Raw genomic sequence first — 19,683 nt, forward strand, 5'->3', positions numbered from 1 at the left:
ATCTAATTATGCCCTAGAACCAACTGCTGAGGGAGGGCACATCACTGTCATCACAGAAGGTTTTAAAACAAGGATGAAGCCACATCATCTGAATCGGTCATCAGTGATGTCCCCACAACCTGGGCAATGCTGCTGCCTGGCTGCTGAGCCCCAAGAGCCTGCTGGCTTTACATAGACATGTTCAGGAACACCATATATTTCAGCTGTGCACCAAACACCCTCAGAAGGCTGTGCAGTAAAAACAAACAGTCACTTTATTTCAGAATGAGCTCATATAAACAACTGATAATGGCACAGAAACACTCAGTTACAGGAGATTGTTTACTATGATTTATTTTTCCCAGCACCATTCCATTGATTCTGATCCCAAGGTCTCATAAGACACCTGCAAACCATCCTCAAAAGGTTGGCACCTCTGATGGTCATTTACTGTGGGCTCAGTACAAGTACTGTTTTAATGACATTACAATTTTCCTGTTACTGTCCTTCCAGGAAAGCCTCCAGTGTTTCGCAGCAGTTTTCTCTCCCTCTTTCCTATTGGAGCTGATGACATTTTTGTCTTCCCCTCGCTCACATGACTTCCCCACCAGTATCTCAGTTGTGCTAATCAAGGAGACAAGCTCAGGGAAATGATTTTCACTGTGTTTTTAGCTTTGAATGCTTTTTCTTCTTCGGCCCCAACCAGGATTTCAAGCCCCCCAGAGTTTGACTGATTTTCCAACTGTACCAGCTGGTCACATGAAAGATATTGTCTCTCCTCATACACCTTTCCCCAAGCGGAGACCAGGTACAGATTTGTCACAGAAAAGGCTAGAAGATGCCCTCTTGAGGTCCTTTTCAGATCTATTTTGTACAATGCTGTGAATAATGTGTGTAACTTATAGGGACTGTGATGGACAGAAGGGCAGAGAGCTTGATCCAAAAGACACTCTCAGGCCTGTTACACAGCCCCAGGGATCATTCTCCCTGAAGAAAAGCTGGAGAGCAAGTGCAGTGCAGACTACCCCTGTGCAGTAAAACAGCTATGATACATATGACTGCTGTGCAGACCACAGGACATTTAGTTTGCTGATCCCAAACAAGCTGCCAAAAAGGCAAGGAAGCTGTACTTATCTCTGCAACAACCCTCTCAGGTACCACTTCACAAGGTGGCCCCCCGCCAGCCATGGAGTTAGCTGTAGCTGGGGATAAAACCCATCTGGGGAAAACGCCAGCAAAATTAACCAGAGTAGCCTTGCTGCCCGGCAGAACAGGCACCAAAAACACATCCAGCCCCACGCCCCGCTTCCTGCACAGACTCTCTTACAAGGGCACCCTCTGAGCCATGGTCCTCTCCAGAGCCACCACTCACTGGGACGAGTCCCAGACGCTATGGACACGTTCTGCTCCAGGACCACCATCTCCCAGAGCCATAGCATTCAGCAGGAATCGCAAAACCACCAGGGGAGGTTCACAAGTGCAGGAAACACACATTTCACAGGTGCTCGACCTGAGCCGTGTGATTCCCTGCCAAAGAACAAGTACACTTCTGGCTCTTGCTGTCTTTGGGGAGACGCAAAAAACATATTTCTGTGGGACAATGTCTCACTTGAAAGCTCTTCATACAGACACACTGCCCTCATCGTTGCTCTGTGCCTCCCTCACATAAGTTTTCTGCAGTAGCCACACACACACTCTGCTTTGTTCCATTCATCCCACCACTACACATCCCACTGGTGAAAAGCTGGTGTGCACACTTTGTCACCATCGCCTCACGTCCCCATAGCACTTTCCTTGGACAAAGAGGGCCTCTGCCTGGCTGCTAGCGTCTCCAAAAACAGACTTTTTTTGAAAGAAAAACCTCACACAGATCTCACAACTGCTGTTACGGCAGAGTTTAAGCTATGTAATTGTCTTAACAGGGTACTGTAAAACAGTGTAAAACTTCTGATTGGAGTGTTGGACAGTGAAATCCACTCTCTGGCAGCTCTCAGCTCTGTTCATAGCAGTTGCCACCTGAGTTTAATCCCTTCAAGTCTCTTTCAGTGCAGTTGGAAGAGACACTCCACTAATGCTCCACTGTGGGTCCACAGTGGAGCATTATGTGCCCTGTGGGGAGGGTCTGCCCTCTTAACAGCTGCTTTCAAAGGCTGTGTTGTGTGATATTACAGGATGGAGGGCTCTCACCACACATCCTGTGGTCTCCTCAGCTGAGTCTCTTTTTCAGCGCAGACGTGGTGTGGTGGGACAGGCTGGAGAGCTGTCATCATTAGTCTCTTGATGCAGTGAAGTAATCTGAGTTGCAGCTTCAGGCAGAAGGTAGAGCAGAAAGAAGAGATGTTTCTCCATAGTTCAGAATGAGAAGTGGGGCACTATTTTGTTTTCTCTGGATGGGAACTCTTAGAGGGAAATTTATAGTCTGTACTTGTTTCTTGGGAAGCTCAGTTACATTTAACACTTCATGTAAATACAGGAGGGGACACTTTTTCACATATGTCTATTGACCTGAACAATCCCCTCTCCCATGGGCTTAACGGGCTTTACTTAATAATAGTGCAGAAACCTGTGGATATCCAGTCTCTTAAAGTACAAATGCAATACACTACCCCCGCCCAAACTGGCACCACAAATGGAGGAGTTCATAGTTAATCTATCAAAGCTTTGCCTGCTGCTGCCCCACTTCCCACAAGCTCACTCCCTGAAACCTGCATGCATGATGTGCCTCTATTGCCCCAGGCAGTTCCTCACACCTCACCTGCTGCCAGCCCAATGCTGTGCATTCACCCCTCAGTTCCAGGGCTCCAAAATGGCCTTCCTGTCACCTGAACATTTCTCCTGAGGGTTGCAAAGGAGGGGAGCCTGCTGTGATGATTGCAACTTCTATTCCATCTGACACAAAATGTAAAAGAATCACTGCTTGCTCCAGTGAGAGAAGTGTTTCTAGGGAAAGAGTCCTTCTCCTCCTCTACCTCAGTTCCCAGAGGAGAGCAGGTAATGCTGTGCAGTCTCCCTCTGCTCTACCACAGACTCACCCTGGAGCACCAGAGATGCCGATCTGTGAAACAAGATACCTATCTCTGAGCACCAAGGGATAAACAGCAAAGATTAATAAACCTCAAAATATTTTACAGCATTTAAATAGCACTGTCACAGATCAAAGGCAATCGCTGATGTCAGTGAGGCAGCCTCAGTAAGCCTAGAAAGATCACATACAGAAAGCAGAGGCAAGATGCAAGAGAAAGCCTGCATACAGGAGCTGAGGAATGCTCACACACAACAAGAGAAACCAAAGTGGTCTAAGCCAGAGTCTAACATGTGTTCCTGGAGGAATGACAGCCAGAAAGACTGCCTGGTTTCACTCAGTCTCAGTTGTGTCTTAGCACAAAAAAACCACATTTCATTTTAAGACACGCTCTTACCTCGGAGGTACCTGCTGCTGGGAGCAGCTTAAAATCCCAGTGCAACACAACCCTGCCGGATTGCTGAAATAAGGAACACACTGGGAACTATGTGCAACTGGTGAATAGATTTGAAAAAGCTCCCAACTTACACTGATGCCACAGGGACTGCAGAATCCTACTCCCTGCACTTTAAGAGCTTTCATTCCTAAAGCCATGAGGACACTGCATGCGAGCTTGACAGCAATATCTCTTGCCCACACTTGTAGGCAGAGTGGGAGGCCTGATCTATAGTCTTTCAAGTTGTTCATATAACTATGTTATGTGGGAGAAGGAGGAGGAGGTAGAGAATGGGACTTTTTGTTCAAATCACTACAGTGGTAGTGGTAGTAACATGGGAATAAAAATGCCTCTCAAGCTCTCTGAGAGTACCTATCCCATCATAAAGCATCTTTATTCTCACATCAGTTTGGGCAAGATACTCAATTTACATTTCTTTGGTACAATTAAAGCGCTGCAAGAACTAGCAGTAGTAGGACGCCTCTCACACAGTGGTGTGGGGTTCAATATTCCTCCAGTAAGTTGGACACTGAAGGTCAGAAGTGACTCCTAGATGGAGATCCCCAGGAGGAAACCCTCTTCTCAAGGATTCACTGGATACTCCATCCCTGGAAACTCAATTCTTCACTGTCCCTCCCTAAACTGCATCTGCATTCTTGCTCCAACACCTTTCCTCATGACCTGGGGACTCTCTATATAGCACTGTACAAACCCACTGTGCAGAACAAAAAGAAGTCCTCAAGCAAACTCTGGCTGATTGATTTTTGAAGGTAAGAAATGACCTTCTTACAGATGTACAACCCCCTCTGCCCACCCCAAACACCAGATCCATCACAGAGAAGGGAAATATTTACACAAGTTCGTAGAGTTCCAGTTAAATATTATGCTTAGCTGTCTAGAGTCTATGTTCTCAGACTATGTCTATGAAATAAAAGATTAAACTTCATAACAATTATGAAGTTGCTCTGCTCACATTCAAAGGGAGTTAAAGGACATTAAAATAGTTCTTTGGGTAATATTCTGGTGAAATTGTTCTCTCTCCTCTGGAGAGTTAGAGTTAAAACCTTCTGAACTATCCTGTAAACATACTTGGAAAGGCTAAGAGCTAAGCTGATAACCAGGTAACACCTCTGCTCTGCAGGTTCTGTAAAAAATGTGAGCAATGCCAGAGAGCTTTTGAAGCAGAGAGGGAAGGAGGATAGGGGAGAGCAGCTTCACTTCTCTAGGGAAGTTTGTTTAGTGGAAAGTAAGCAAGTTGTCAGGGGAAAAGCTGACAATGTTGATTCCAGCAGTTGTACTGGGAATAAACAGCCAAGTGGATTACATTACAGAGAATGAGAAACGGCTCTGAGGATCCCATTTAAATGCTGGGCCTTCAGGAATGATGCAATTCAGCCACACTCCAATGCCTAGTGACCCCCTGGGCTGAGCCCTTTGACAGCACTGAGATCACCAGCGCTGTGGGGTCCCCAAGAGGTCCAGCACAGCTGATGTCCCCAGGAGTGCCAGAGCTCACTGATACACTGGAGAGGACACAAACCCATGCTGGCTTCAAGGCAGGGGCTGGACATTGAATTAGGGGTGGCAGCAGAGAGGGGGGAGGTTGTGCAGGACCCGTTTGTCTCTCCCAGCCCAGCAGCACACAAGAGCCACCATCTCCTCCCCAGACAGAGCTCAGGGCCCTCCCTCTTATAAAAATCAGATGCCTGCCTGCCTTTTGCAGGAAAGAGACCTGTCAAGAGGAGAAGAGGATCTCATTTGATTTATTAGTCTCTTCCTCCTTCCCATCATCTGTGGCTCATCCAGCTGTAGTGATAAGGAGAACAGCTATGAAAGGACCCTGCTGGCTGCTGGGATCCCATCCTGCTGCCCACTCACTGCCTGAAGACATCAGTCCTTTACAAGCACCATTAAATGTGTATCCAAAATGTGGCAGTCTCCTCCATCCTTTGAGAGTCTGTTCTCTGGATAATACAAACAGTTGCCAGAAAAAGAGTATCCTCTCATCTCTGTCTAGGCCATTATCCCTTTATATTTGCTCTTTAATATTTACTGGGTTCACACAAAGTGCATGCTCTGGAAAGAAAAAAAAATCAGCTGCAGCTTAGAGGACTCCAAATTTAGTAATTGCTGCAGACCCATCAACGTGAACAGTTAGCAGGGAGATTTCTTCAGCACTTCAATGCTGTGGTATTCTGCTTAGGTCAGACTGTAGAAAATGTTCTGTTCGGGGGCACCAAATCTGGAGTGTCTGCATAGGTGCCAGCTGCGGAGGCCTTATGAGTCCACCTTCAGTTCCTGCAGGTCCTTTCCCTCCCAATACCCAGTAATCTTGGTAGGAAACAGAAGCAGCCAGAGAGATGCTGATTCATACAGAGGTGAAGAACCAGAGGGTTTTAACACACCTGTGAGTTATCAAGAACTAGGCCCAGCTTCTAGCTCCAGAGCTGGTCTTGCAGCCTTACCTGTTAGTGTGAGGTTGCTGTATGTGTTTGAAAACTGCTCCTTTAACAAAACCAAGTGCATCTGAGCTGCCTTTTCCCTCTGTAGCTCCAACATTATGTCAGGATGCTGGGCGATCTTACAGCCTTTCTGCTTATCCAGGGCAATGTCACTGCGAACAATGTCTACAGCAAAAGGGAAAGAAAAAAGGGAGATGGCCAAACCTCAGCTTTCGTTTTCATTTTCACCAGACACTTGGATCAGCACCAGCCAACACGTCAGTCACACAACCATCACGCAGCAAGAGCAACCCGAAAAAAGGGTCCAAACCTCTTGGATCCACCTATCGAATGACCATCCCCTGCTCAAGTCTCCTTTTACCTCAGAAAGCTCAAGTCATATGCTCACATAACCTACTGGCCCTTTCATCCTTCAGCTGCCTAGCTGTTCCTCTCTTACAGTGATGACCCCTCCCTTTCAGGAAAGTGCAGAAGTCTCACAACATTTATATTACAACCCTGTTACTGGTGTGTTTGACACTAAATAATGAGAAAAGACTAAATCTCATTCTGGTAATCCCTTGCTTCCATTTAACCTTGCCTGTCGAGGAGGTGATGAAGAAGGCTTGTTTATCTTTACTGCAGCTATCACAGGTCAGCATATCTTCTAACTCTATGAACAAGTGTCTGTACCCTTTTAACTCCTGATACTCAGCTCAGGAGGAAGGAAGATTATTTAATAATTGTTTTCTTTTCATATGAGCATCTTATAAGTCATATCGTGATGTAAGAATATGATATTCCCTCTCCTAGACCTACTCACCTGCTGGGGAAATGGAATGATGGAGTAGCAGGGCAGAACAAGAATCAAGTAAGATGTGAACAGTCTAAGCAGGAGGGGAGTGGTGAAAATTAGTCCTTGCAAGGTCCCTTATGAGTTTAATAAACTCTGCAACATGTTCAGATCCACAGGCACCAGATGCTGTGTCTAGTTCTTAGAAAAGCTTAGGCAGCCACCTCTGATAAGGAAGGGTGGAAATTGGAGTTCTTCTACCACGCTGCATGAGGTCACTCTTTGCATCATGAGGTTGCTCTTTGATTGGTTTGATTCCTATCTAGCCAAAAGTTTCTGAAGGAGTTTATGTCAGAAGAGAGTCATGTCTTGCTCCACATACACATTCCAGCTTGGTTCAATTCCCATCTAGCTAGAAGCTGCTGAGGGAGCTTGTTGTCAGAAGAGACTGACATCTTGCTCCACACAAACGCTCCAGCACCACCATTGTTATGCACATCAAGGAACATCAAAGTTGCTTTCAACAGTCATACCCCTGTCTTTTGAAGTGTCCAATCTCAGGTTCAGCAAACTTAGGTTCAAAGCTCTGCTCTATCTTGGGCTGCCAGGGAACTGCCTCCAAACCTGAGGTGAAGGACTGGAAGCCACATTATATTCCTGTCTCTGAGCATCCTCCTAGAGTCACTACACTTGTCTCGCCCAGGCTGTGTTCTCTTTCCTGCATAGTTTGGGATTAGCACAGCTTCTCTAAAGTCTGTCTAAAGCAGACTGCTCAGAACAGAGATGTCATTAAAGTACCCATGGTCTGTAGTTAGGGACATGAGCTCTCTCTCCACCCACAGCTAGCATACTCAGGAGTGGATACAGGGCAGCATCCAGCTATCATGAAAGTATAATCACAAAAAGTGTTTCTACATCCAGCACAGAAGCATCTGTGTGGGGAGATGAGATGGATCAAGAGGAAGGAATAATGTTCCTCTGCAGACAATGAGCACACACCCCTTGACCATGTGCTTTAGTGCACAATCTCTTAGGTAGGCACTGTGTAAGATTTGGGCCTCTACTCAACTAATGAATGATAAAATCCTGAACTGCTGTTGTGTGAAATATTTGGAGAACTGAAGATTGAGAAACACAACCTTACCTCTCTCCCACACCAGAAAGGCTGTTACTACAGTATCAGTGGCACCTGGAGCCCAACAATAGCCATTCACCTTCCTAGGTGATGGATTTCCCTTTCTGCAGAACTGAAGGCAACAGTTGTACACCCTCCCACCCCGAGACAAAATGGAGCAAAACACATCAAGGAGGCCCTGAAGGAGGAGAACATTGAGAGGCAGAGAGGTTTGACACTAGATGGTCAATATGCTGTCTCCAATTCTCTTCAAACTGCTATAAGGGAGTTTTATTTGCTAAAAGGAATGGAGGACTTCTAAAACCCAAACCAGGGCCAAGGTGGACCTATGTGGAGGAACCATTGCCCCAGGACTAGGTTCAGGGGCCAGGACCCTGGGGAGTGCAGGAAGCCACATCAATGGGTCGGTCCTGTGTGACCTCCATCTTTGGGGACCACAGGGATGGCTCTGTGTGCACTGCCAGCAGGGCCTGGGGACAAAGGGCAGGCCCAGGAATGAAGAGCAGGAGCAGTGTTGTGATAAAGCTGCTGTGATGAGGATTAGCATAAGGAAGTCAAGTCACATTTAGGCAAATCCCTGGGAGAGTCTGGCAGAAGGCATGCAGGGCAGAGATGTTGGAGCACTCTCTGACTTATCTTCATGGGGTTCTCAGAGAGCTGTCACTGCAGACATTCAGGAAGCAGAGGTAAGACACGCAAGGTCTTGTTTTCTCAGATTAAAGGAGCCAAGAAGCTTACCCAAGACCTAAAAATGGAGGTGGAACCCATAGTCACTGTAGTTCCAGTTTAAACAGTGGGCAGATGTCTTGGATATGCAGCTTGCCAAAGCACTCAGTACCTGGTCCCTCACAGCCCACCAGGCTGTAGTCAGTGCAGGGAAGGAGGCAAAGTCTCTGCACCACTCTGCTGAACCAGAAGCACTGAGAGAAAACGGGTGGCAGACCACAGCTTCTGAAAGCTTAGGGGAAATGTCAGCAAGAGCAACCCGAGGGACACAGACAGCCAGGAGCCCACAGTCCCCAAATCTTAAAAGATGAAACAGAAAAGAGACAGATGTAAGGAGCTCAAGAAGGAGGAGGGTACCCCGGAGGCTCTGGGAAGGGTAGCCCCGAGTGGGCAGGGCGGCACTCACTACCTTCCTGAGCCTCGATGGAAAATGAAGGAAAAAAAAAAAAAGAGAGAGAGAGAAAAAAGTGATAAACTGCCCGGCAAAACACGGAACCGAGCAGCTCCTGCCAGGAGTGCGAAAGAAGAACTCCAGATGTGGGAGCCCCAGAGGATGCCAAATGTTTTCCGAAGACGGCGGACCGGGAGCCGTGCCGCCGGCGGGGCCGGGCCGGGTCAGTACCCTGGCCAGCTCAGCCTGCCCCGCGGCGCACGGCGGGCCGGACCCCGGCGGCGGGGCGCTGCGGGGCGGCGGGGCGCGGGTCCCGCGGCGCGGTGCGGGCCCGGCGGCGCCGTGCGGTATGGCGGGAGCACACCCGTGTGGCGGTCAGGTGAGCTGCGGCTCCCGGGAGCCATCAGTGCACGGAGTGAGAATCCCAGCGGCGGGGCGCGGGAGAGCGTCCGCCTTGGGACAGCCTTGGGACCTCCGCCCCGCCTGCCCCACCCCGCCGGGAGCGGCTGATGTGTGGGGCTCCCAAAGGAGTTCTCCGCTCGCCAGGCTGCGGAGCCGGAGGATGCTGCTTTGCGAAGGCTGGTCCGTGTCCGAGTGCCCGCACATATCGCTGTTCCCCCTTCCGCGCATGCAGCCTATAGAGGTCACCGAAAACTACCAACGGGAATGTTGAAGAACAAGTTAGAAAACACCCTCAGGAGTGGCACAAGCACAGCGATGCCCTTTCCTGGGCACCCCAGGACTAGTTGAGTTCTACCAGTCCCTTTCTGCGAGTCACCTGCACCAAGGGGTTGCACTAATCATTTCCCACCATACCAGTACCAGGACAGAGAGGTCCCAAGCTGTGTCACCTCCAGGATGGCACACAGGACAGAACAGCTCCCAGCCGGGGTTGGGGGTGTTTCCCTGATGCACAGAGTGAGATTCTGTAGCTGAGAATTTACACAGCATCAGCATGGCCTGTGTGCAAGTAACCGTCCCACGGCTCATGCCACCCTCTGCCCATAGGCAATTCTGTTCCAGGCGTTAAGGAGCAGACACGGACTATTGCAGCTGATCACCTGCAAGATGGGAGAAGAAGGGCACAGCCCCAGGTTTCTGTGGACAGGGAGGAGGGATTTGGTTATGGTCAAAGGGATGTGTGGTGGAAGGGTGAAGGGAAGAAATAACTCAGCTTTCTGTGGGTGTGTTAAAGTCAGCACTGCCTGGAGCCATCACCACTGCAGCAAAGCCACAGTCACCACTGCCACGGCACGAGAACAAGCTGAGTTTGCCCATCTTCCTAAAGGGATTGTTTGCTTCAGATTTCCAGCCTTGAAAAGGGAATTTAAAAGGAAAAAAAAAAAAACTAAAACGATTTTATGCTAACAAAAACTGAATGCTTTCACTAAAAAAAAAAAAAAAAAAAAGAAAGAAAAATCGAATATTAGGAAATTATGTTAGTTAAATAGATGTTTAATGAGGAAATTATGTTAGTTAAATAGATGTTTAATGAGTGATTAGGCCAAATTCTTATGAATTCCACACTGTGAAACTTGTAAAATACCTACTTTTAAAACCAACACATTTTGAAATTTTTTTAAAAAACAGTTTGTCTGCTGAAATTATTACAAAATGCCCAGTGCCTGTGAAATTGGGAAGACAACTTTTATTTAGAAGGACAAGAGATTTCTCAAGACAGAAACTGCATTCTCATCCTGTCTGTCTTCAGTGGATAAATTTGTGACACATCAGTGTCTTTTTTTCTTTTTTTGGTTGGGAAAAATTCCCTGACAATGAGTTCCACAAGTTATTTCCCACTATTAAAAAAAAAAAATCATATTTGTTCATTTTATGTGCAATAATTCCACTGGATGTTCCCTGTTTCTTCTGACATGAAAACAAGTAAATAATCATTCCCAAATTGTCTTCTCTGCATGACACTGAGTTCACAGAATTTATCATAATCTTGTTCATTTTTTCTGAGCTGAAAAATCTCTTTGAATGAAACCTCTGACTTTGATTAGTTCCATCACCCTATTCAACACATATATATTCTTTACATTGATTTGTATGTCAGCACCTAGTTTACTTATAGCATAAGAATGCTCTCGGTGAGTTTTTCCAATTGTTTTCTAATATTCCTAATATTAGATTCACTTTTTACTTCCCTAAATGTATTCAGAGACCAATCCATAATAAATTCAAAACATTTTCCCTGAATAGCAACTGCTAATTTAGAACATATAGTTGTACACCAAAAGTCATAAGTCTTTCCCCTGTGCATATAACTCCACGTTAATAATTTTTAAGTCATACAAAGATGTAGCATAGAAAGAAGTGTGAAACTAACAAAAACATGTAATTTTTTTAGAGAATTAAGGATGCTTATTACAAACAATCAAATATATAACCATAGAAATCTTTTATCTCGTGCATACACCAGCAAACAGCTAAGAAACCAGGAATTAATTGTTTGATTACACCATTTCCTGCAGTTATTAAAGCAACTTTCATTCATGGTTCTAGCAAAATAGTTTGAAAATTAAAAAGAAAAAAATGGAGATAAATAGGCAATCTTTGGAAATATCTCTGGCACAGGCAGTATCTCCCTTGCCTTGTGTAACATGATTTCTAGAGGCTTTTTTTTTTTTTTTAATTTCTGAGGAAATAACTGAGCACTGGGACTCCTTTCACAGACAGAGCAGGTTGCAGCTCCTTCGCTGGAGTTGTGGTCCCTTTGAGCTAGAGAGCAGGAGGCTCCCTCAGAGCTGAGGCCAAGACACAGAGCAGCCCCGAGTCTGGCAAATTCCAGAAGTCCAAAGGACATCAGAGGATCTATATGTCTTGGGAATTGAGTGCTTGTGATGTCTGAAATTCTATATCCCTCCCTAAGGGACTGTGTTTGAAATACTCACAGGGCAAAAAACCCAACTGCTTTTTCTTCAAGCTCTGAAAGGACAAATGTCTAAACTGTCAAGGGACACAAAGCAGACAAAAAAGAGGCTCTGGGTGACCAGAAACAGAAAATGATTCCTTGAATAAAGAAAAACTTGTTTGTTCATTTTTACCAGGACAATAGGATGGTTCTCCATTCAGAAACATCTGCTGTACAGTTTATGAGCTGGCAGAGCCAAAGGGACAGTCCCAGTCACTTGGCAATAACCCTCCCTCGCTCTGGTTCAGGTATCCTCAAACCCTCTGATGACCCTTATGATCCTGTTCACTAAATTTGCAGTAAAACAGTTGCCAATTTTTTAACCTGAATTAGTTTTCTGCTCTCTTAGCAGAGGATTAGAAATGTGCCAGAGCCAACACAAGGGAAGCAGCAGAAGGACACTGTGTAGAGAATATAGAAAGCATGGGGGCCAACCCTTTTGATGGCAGAGAATCAAGAGGTGAGCTTCACCACCTTCAGGACATAGATTTGTACGATTTATTCTGACTGAGACTGAGGCTGCTGCAGTCCCATCTTTCAGTGCAGGCTTTCCTTTCAATGCAGCACTGTCCTCTACACCCTCATGGTCATGTAGCATTCATCAGTTCAGCAGCTGAACAAGCTGAAGTGCATTCACCTCTCCACCATCAGGTTTTGGCCAGCTGAAGTCTCTGAACTGAATCACCATATAAGCTCATGCTCCAGGCATAGGAGAGGGCAGGAATATGCCAGAAGGAGCAGAAGAATGGGAGCAGGAGCCCTAGCTGAGGTCAGCTCCAGCCTCTGTGCAACCACACAAACATATAAAGGAATCCCCAGGCCATTTAAGAGTTCATTATCTTCCTTTCCAACCAATACCTAAGACCCTTGCACATATTCTAACAGCATGGCATCCTAGGAGATGCCTGTGCAATACAGACTGAGCAAGGGTGAAAAGATGTTCCCATTGCTGCACAAATTTTGAGGTTTAGATGCAGTGTCAGTTACCTGAAGGTGCCTGAAGGAATGGATCCAACACTGAAAGGACACACAGAAAACCTATGCCAGTATTACACAGCATAATGTGAAAATTCCCATACTATATGGCAAAATCTCCTGACTGGTATGGAAGGCTTAAGAAAAATGTCTTTTTCAATTTTTTGGTTGTAATTGGCCATTTTTCCAGATGCCTGGTATCCTATCAAAGAAAAAAAAATGAGATAAAATAGAAGGAAGTAACTTAACAGCAATTAAAAGAGCATTTTTGAAATGTGCTGTCCATATGCACTTCAGCTCAGAAAATTTTCTGATGCACTACCTACAACATGCAGATGTGCTCCCGTTCCCCTTTCCCTGTCGTGGCCCACACAAGGCCACACAAAACATCCTTTGGTCTCTTCTCAGCCACACAATCCCACTGGCTACACAAAGCCTGAGGGCAGGAGGGAGAAGCCACACACTTGGGCCAATGCATCTTGAAGAGTTCCAGCTACGAGTAACTTTTCTTTTTCCCTGGAGTTTTCCTTCACTGCACATATGCACAGCGGGAAGCTGTAAGCAATGTTTATGCCACCACAGGTTGTCCAAAGCTGGTCTGTGTGGGTTTGAGATGAGAAGCAGTTGAGGACCTCACTGCAGATGAGGATGCCCCACATTAACCCACCAAACTCATGCTGTAGCACGAGCAGGGAGCTTCCAAAATGGGCTTTGGGTTCATGCACTGAGGCAGCATCTGCAGTGCCCCCCCCCGAAACAACACCAGAATTCCACACTACACACAGCACTTCAACACCAACCTCCAGGGCAGCATGCAAGTCAAGTTTTAACAAACTCAGCTTCAGAAGAGGTTTTGTACTGGCAACTGCCTGTGCCTTTGCTCCAAAGAGGAGCTGCTCAAGCCTGTTTTCCTGGAGACCAATGTTTCTAATTGTTCCATTCCTCAGACCCCACTGGTCCTTGGCACATGGGAGGCAGTTGAAAGGGCAGGCCAAACAGCTTGCTTGTTAAGCAATCCAACAGCAAAAGCAGCATGAGATCTTACATCTTGGTACCTGCCCTGGAATCAGACATGTACCTGTGGCAGGACAGAAACACATCTCCAGATAACAAAGCACAACACTGAGAACAGCTGGTGAAGAAAAACAAACTCAGCAGGGCATATTTCAAGAAGAGAAAAGTCTCTCATGCTAAAAATGTTACACCTCTTGATCATCATGTGTTACAAAGTCTCCGGCACAGCCCCACCTCCTGGTACCACGGAGCTTGACGTACATTAAACAGGATTTCTGTTTCTAACAGACCTCAGGCTGGCCGATGCTATATCCAAATAGGGTGGACTCCAGAAAAGACCATCCAAAGTAGGGGCTGGATGGGATGGCAGCTACCTGGTATACAATATAGATGGGGTATTAATATAACAGGTTAGATGACTTTCTAATACTTAGCAAAGTTCAGGAGGTACATATAGCCATGCTACTATCAACAGGGACTGCACACCCTATGGCTCATCAAGACCATTTGTCACAGGCAACCACTTTTACAAGTTGCTCTGACAGGTACGAACAAATCTGCCACCAGGTGATGAAATTGCTGTGCCAGTTTTATATTCAGTGCTGAAACAAGTTGCCACATGCACCCTCTTCCTGAGCATCACAGGCAGCCACCATAGAGCATGCACTGCTTTGTTACCTTTACTGACCAAACATGATTGGTCTAGACTCAGGTGAGGCTACTCAGACTTCCAAAAGAAAGAGGTACACACCTGGTAATACACGATATTTCCAGGTCTGTGCTTACAGGAAAAAAAATAATTACTCTGAAACCTAAAGGAAGCACCTTGTCTCAGGAAAATGAGGTACAGTTCAGATACAAACCAAAAGCAATTTCTATAACCCTCAGAGAGTACCCATGCTCTCCATGGAAGAAAGAAGTGGAAAAAGATGGGTTAGTGAACCCAAAGGCAGGCCTAGGTAAAAGCAATTTTCAGAAGGTGGAGGTATGCATGGTTGTAACTCTTTGAAAGGGAAACAAATACAATTTTAACCAAAGGGGTGAAGAGTAAAGTGAATCTCTGTGGAGGTCTGATAGTCAGGAAGACAGAGCACCACAGAGACAGAAAAGACCATCAAAGGCAGCACTGAGGAATACCTGGTCTGAAGAGCAATAGGGTGGCAGGGGGGATTTACAGGATGAAGATCCCTGCATAGAGATTCATTTGAACTCCAGCAAGCATGGTCACAGGATCCATGAAGGATGATGCAAAGCAGTCCTGTTGCCGCTGCCCATCTGAATGCCTGATGGCCACACCAGTGTGGCCTGTGAGCACACAGCAGGATGCAACTGCCTGTGGTGTGAACACCACTCACAGTTACTCATTCGCAACTGCAGTTCTCTGAGCAGTCTTGTGCATGTGCCCTTCACCTCTCAGTCCTGCAGCCAATCAGTTGCTGCAGCTTAGAGGAACATAAGATGTGCCCTTCTCTCCCCACTTGTGCACAGGCCACATGGGAACACCTATGGGAGCTGCGTTCCAGCTCCCCAGGCACTGGAGTCACAGGCCTAGAGTCTGTGTGCACCCATAGGGAGAACAGATGAAAAGACAAACATTCAAAGTATAAAGCAAGCAAACTATCACTTGTCATGTCACTAAAAATCACTAGGGTCATGCATAAGACTTAGAAATTCACTTCTTTCTCTTTTAAATATTTTCTGACTTTTTTAACTAATCAAGCTCCCCAACTTCTTCCCCACTCCCATGCCACCATAAGAAATTTCAGAAAATAGGTACTGGACATATAAAAGCCCACAGACATGGAAAACACCCCCAACCACCTCAGATAACTTGGGGAGAGGGAAGGGTACCTAGCAGGATGCTTGTTGGCTTCCGCCATGCACAGGTGCTGCTTGCCATATTTTTTGAGGCTGTAAGTTCTTTGCAGCAAGAGCAAAGTGTATGCCCTGATCCCAAGCAGGTCCTGGGTGAGCCACAGAGGAGGGAACAAAAACAAGACCAGTGCTCCAAATGGAGAAGATGGCTGCTCAGATACAGTATAGCAGGGCAAAGAGCTGTGGTGGCATCAGGATTTCATTCTGGAGAACTGGATCTCTCTAGTGAAGCACTTACTGAAGCCCCAGCACAAAAGGATGTGAGCTACTAGCAACTCTAGCCCTAGAGTTTGCACACAGTTCTTAAGAACAAATACAAAAGCTTTGCTTCCAGGCAGGAAATCCCTTTTACCACACCTTTCTGATTTACATCGATGCTTGATACACACCACATGTGTCCCCTCCTTCCTTCACCCACATGCACAATGGTCCTGTTCCATATTTAAGTGATGAAAAGTTAAGACCTGTGGTTACAACTTCTATGAAAAGCTTCATTTTGAAGGCTGCTACATTTCAATTTTATTGCCATGAGGAAAACTGAAAAAAGGCAAAATATTTCAGTTCTCCCTTAACATGAAAGCTGTTGTGAAGACATGTAATAAGTGTCAGTTCTCTCCTGCAAGTTGTTGAAATCTTGAAGGTGGGAAAATTTATTCTTACAAATGTTTTGTGTGAGTCCTATCCACAATTTTATTCATGACACTTAATTTCTTCTGTTCAAGGTGGCTGTGGCAGGCTCCTGAAGTGCACCTCAGCAGGCAGAGCTTACAACAAACCCTTCAACCCTTCAACAAAAAGAAAAACAAGGAATAACATCGAGATTGCTTAAGCTAGGAGACCAAGTGAAAGATGGAGCACAAAAACTCACCCACCTGCCTGCGTGTGGGAATAGAGAGACATTCATCTCAGATGTTATGTGGGGAAACAGCAGGAGCAAGAGCCATCAGAAAACTGGCAAATGCATCTGTTTTTTCCATTCAGCACTGCACTGCTGACTAGATCTCTGCAAAATTTCCTCTGTTCTACAGACCTGCCCAGTGGGATCTGTCTGGCATTAATTGGCCTTCAAAATTACTTATGGAAATATCTTCAGCTAATTTTTGTAAGTCGTTGAGTAAGAAAAAAAGTTCGGTATTCTTCGGTTTTGGTTTGTTGGTTTTGTTTTGGTTTGGGTTTTTTTTTGTTTGGTTGGTTGTTTTTTGTTGGTTTTTTTTTTAAAAAAACAAGCAAGAGAGAAAAATCAATGGATTCTTGCATATGGACATGGTATTCTGCTTCTTAAAAGAAATGCCTTAGGACCTTAGGACGGAGACATGGCCCTAACTTTTCTACGCATTTTCTTTGTGTGAATTAAGGGCCGCGAAAGGTGAAAGCCTTTTGTGTACTGCGAACGGGTGGGGAAGAGGGCAGACGGCGAGGAGGGGAGGAGAGCAGCGGAAAGCCGAGGCCAGGCGGTGACTTTCGAAAGACCATGGATGGCAGAGAGGTCCGTAGCGGGACCAGCCCCAGCTGGGCACCAGCTCGTGGGGACCGATCGCCACCAAGCCCGGTGGGGAGCCCAGAGGCTGCGACGGGCACAGAAACGCGAGCAACGGCGAGGTCCGTGGGGAAAGGCAAAGGCTCCCGAGAGCCGCGGGAGGAGCGCGGGACGGGGCGTGCACAGGCATACCGGGGCTCCGATGCCCGGTCCCAGCCAGGAGCCGCGGCAAAGTCTCCTCTAGAGTTGGCGCTGCACGCTCGGGGCTCGGGGACGAAGGGAACCGGAGGACGGGGCGGGGGGGATATGAAAAGTCCCGCTCCCCCGTGCCGGTCTTTTGTTCCCGGAGGCTGGCACCCGCCGGATCCACCGGCAATGGGCTGCCGAGCTCCGCCGAGCTTCCCGGTTCCCCTCACTCGGTAAAGAAAGGGTACGGGAGTTCTGCCCTGCCCGGTATCCGGCGCAGCGTGCCCGGACGAGACACAGCCCCGCCGGGCGAGGGGAGAGCAGGGCAGGCGGAGCAGGACCGCCCGGCTCCCGCAGCCCCCCGCTGCCGCGCCCGCCCCCCGTTCCGGCCCCGGGGCTCACCGTCCTCGTAGTTCTTGAGGTAGTAGTCGGGGCCGGGCCCGCCGCGGCTCTTGGCCGGGTTTTTCACGTTGTGGAACTGGAGAAAGTCCGTCCTCTTGCCCGCGAAGCGCAGGAAGGCGGGGGCCAGGCCCCGCGCCAGGGTCACCAGCCGCCGGGAACTGGGGAGAGGAGAGAGAGGACTGAAGGCGCCGAGGGCCGGGATGGGCCCTCGCTTCCCCGGGACCGTCAACGACCACCGACCACGGGGCTCGAGGACCCGCCCGGGGCGATGCGACGCGGTACCACCGGCTGCGGGGCTCCGCGCCGGCCGAGCAGCGCGGCCCCGAAGAGAGGAGCCGCCCCACCCGCCGGTGGTGGCCCGGAGGCCGGCGGGCCCGGCTTACCCCCGCCCTGCCGGCGCCCCCCGGACAAGTGCAGCGGCGTCCCGGAGGCAGAGGCGCTCAGCGCCACGCGGGACCGTGCCGCGGGCCGAATCGCCGAGGAGGGGAGAGGAGCGGGGAGGAGAGAAAAGCGGGAACCGTCCCGGCTCCGCTTCGCTCGCGCCTTCCCGCATCCTCGCCCCGCTCCTTCCTTCGGCAGCCAAAAGGACCCTCGAGGCGGGCGTGCGGAAGACACCCGCTCTCCCTGCTCGACTTACCCAGCAGGGAAAGGGCTTTCTGGCCGTCCCAGCGCCTCCAGGCCGCGGCCGGCTCCGCACCGCCGGTGGAGCCAAGCGCAGCTGCAGCCCGGCTCAGCCCCCCGCGCAGGGCTGGAATTCCGGGGAGCGGAGGGCTCAGAAGACCTAGCCGACACCGGCTCTCCGCCCGTCAGGACCTGGGGAAGGCTCGGCTGGGTTCGGCAGGCGGCCCCGTTCCTGCTGTTGGTTTTTGTTTGCTTTTGACTTCTTTTCCCCCGTGCTGCCTCGGCCCCGTGTTGTGCTTTTTGCAGAGGAGCGGTTGCCGGAGCCAGGGGAGCACGACATTTTTGCAGTCATAACTGATAAGTCTCCGAAATGCTTTCTCCATTGCAAACATGTGCATCTTAATGGAAACCATGGCCTCGCTCGCTCCGTCACAACAAGCGCCAGCAGCGCGGAGCCCGGCAGGGCTGGGCGGCGGGGCCGCCAGGGCGCCCCGCGGGCGGCGTGGGGAGGGCGCCGGGGGGCTCCTGCCTTACCTTAAGAAATCGAGCCAGCCATCATGAATGATGGAGGGGTCCAGCTGCAGGGAGAGGAAATTCTCACTGATTATCCTGACAGGGCTCTTGGTGTTGACATCAAGGAGAATGAGAGTTCTTCCTTTCACACCTGAAGGTTTCTCCACCGGCAGTGCTCTCCTGTCCCCAGCCTGGGAGGGCAGCGAGAAGGCGGCCATGAGGGCCAGCCCAGGTGCCATCAGGGCTAAGAGCCCTGGGGGGCAGGAGCTGGGACAGGGCATGCCTGAGAGCAGGAAACCCCTAATTAACTCGCTGTCTGCAGGGGCTCGCTGGTGGCTAATTGTCCTTATCTAAAGTGTGGGGCGCTCTGCCTTTTTTTGCAATGTTTTGGTGTTGGTGGAGGGGAACTCACGCCCCTGACCAGCCTTTCTCGCAGCCGGTGCCAAGACTCCTTGCAGCCAGCACCGCCCCTTTAAGAGATGCAGGCTCCAGACATTTTTAACTTTTTGAAGGTAAGGGGAGGCTCCTGGTTTAACCCCCTCGGCTCGGGGTCCGCCGCCCTGTTGCAGCCCCGCCAACACCGAGCTTTCGCTTTGCGCCGGCTCCGGAGGTCGCTTTCGGCCGCGGGAGCTTCCGCACCACGCAAAACCGGGACGAAGTCGGGACACCGAGACACCGGGGAGCTCGGGACTGGGGCCGGAGCGAGGCGAGAGGCCAGCACAGCTCTAGCTGGTCTCCGGCTGCGGGAACGGCAGAGGCGGTAAGGCAGCGGGGACGGCC

The 19,683-nt window shown here is 48.8% G+C and overlaps 1 protein-coding gene across 2 annotated transcripts in view; it reads right to left on the reverse strand.

Moving 5' to 3' along the window:
• HPSE2 (heparanase 2 (inactive)) overlaps nt 1-19,174 on the reverse strand; it is a 109,384-nt gene extending 90,210 nt beyond the window's left edge. For both annotated transcript variants that reach the window (XM_032695393.1, XM_032695392.1), the window contains exons 1-2: nt 18,925-19,174; nt 17,770-17,927 (exon numbers count right to left, since the gene is read on the reverse strand). In XM_032695393.1, coding sequence (XP_032551284.1) covers nt 17,770-17,927; nt 18,925-19,142 — 376 coding nt within the window. In that variant the 5' untranslated portion in view covers nt 19,143-19,174. The remainder of the gene's footprint in view (nt 1-17,769; nt 17,928-18,924) is intronic.
• Nucleotides 19,175-19,683: the final 509 nt, after the last annotated feature.

Source organism: Chiroxiphia lanceolata, chromosome 8 (assembly GCF_009829145.1).
Source record: "Chiroxiphia lanceolata isolate bChiLan1 chromosome 8, bChiLan1.pri, whole genome shotgun sequence".
Classification (NCBI taxonomy): Eukaryota; Metazoa; Chordata; class Aves; order Passeriformes; family Pipridae; genus Chiroxiphia; species Chiroxiphia lanceolata.